This window comes from Buceros rhinoceros, unplaced genomic scaffold (genome assembly GCF_000710305.1).
Source record: "Buceros rhinoceros silvestris isolate BGI_N320 unplaced genomic scaffold, ASM71030v1 scaffold38249, whole genome shotgun sequence".
NCBI classification, from domain to species: Eukaryota; Metazoa; Chordata; class Aves; order Bucerotiformes; family Bucerotidae; genus Buceros; species Buceros rhinoceros.
Window position 1 is genome coordinate 4,956 of NW_010431582.1, and position 239 is coordinate 5,194.

Below are 239 nucleotides of genomic sequence, written 5' to 3' on the forward strand. Positions count from 1 at the left end.
GGAGCCGGTCACTCGACACCGAGAGCCTGGAGTTTGAGCTTGCCGACTCGCAGGTCGCCAAGAGCGGCCCTCAGCCGGGCCGGCTCTGGTCCAAGCGGGAAGGTGGCAAAAAGGACTTGGGCGGAGCGAGGAGGAGCAGGAGCAAGGAGGAGGGTGAGCTGGCGGCTCCCGATGGTGGGTTGAGCTGGCCGGGCTTGCAGCACCTCCAGCACGACACCGAGGCGGCTGCCGGGGGAATG

At 68.2% G+C, this 239-nt stretch overlaps 1 protein-coding gene across 1 annotated transcript in view; it reads left to right on the top strand.

Moving 5' to 3' along the window:
- LOC104499900 (APC membrane recruitment protein 1-like) overlaps positions 1-236 on the top strand; it is a gene marked incomplete at its 3' end in the record, with an annotated part of 3,347 nt that extends 3,111 nt beyond the window's left edge. The window contains exon 4 of the mRNA XM_010143468.1: positions 5-236. Within this exon, the coding sequence (XP_010141770.1) occupies positions 5-236 (232 nt within the window). The remainder of the gene's footprint in view (positions 1-4) is intronic.
- Positions 237-239: the final 3 nt, after the last annotated feature.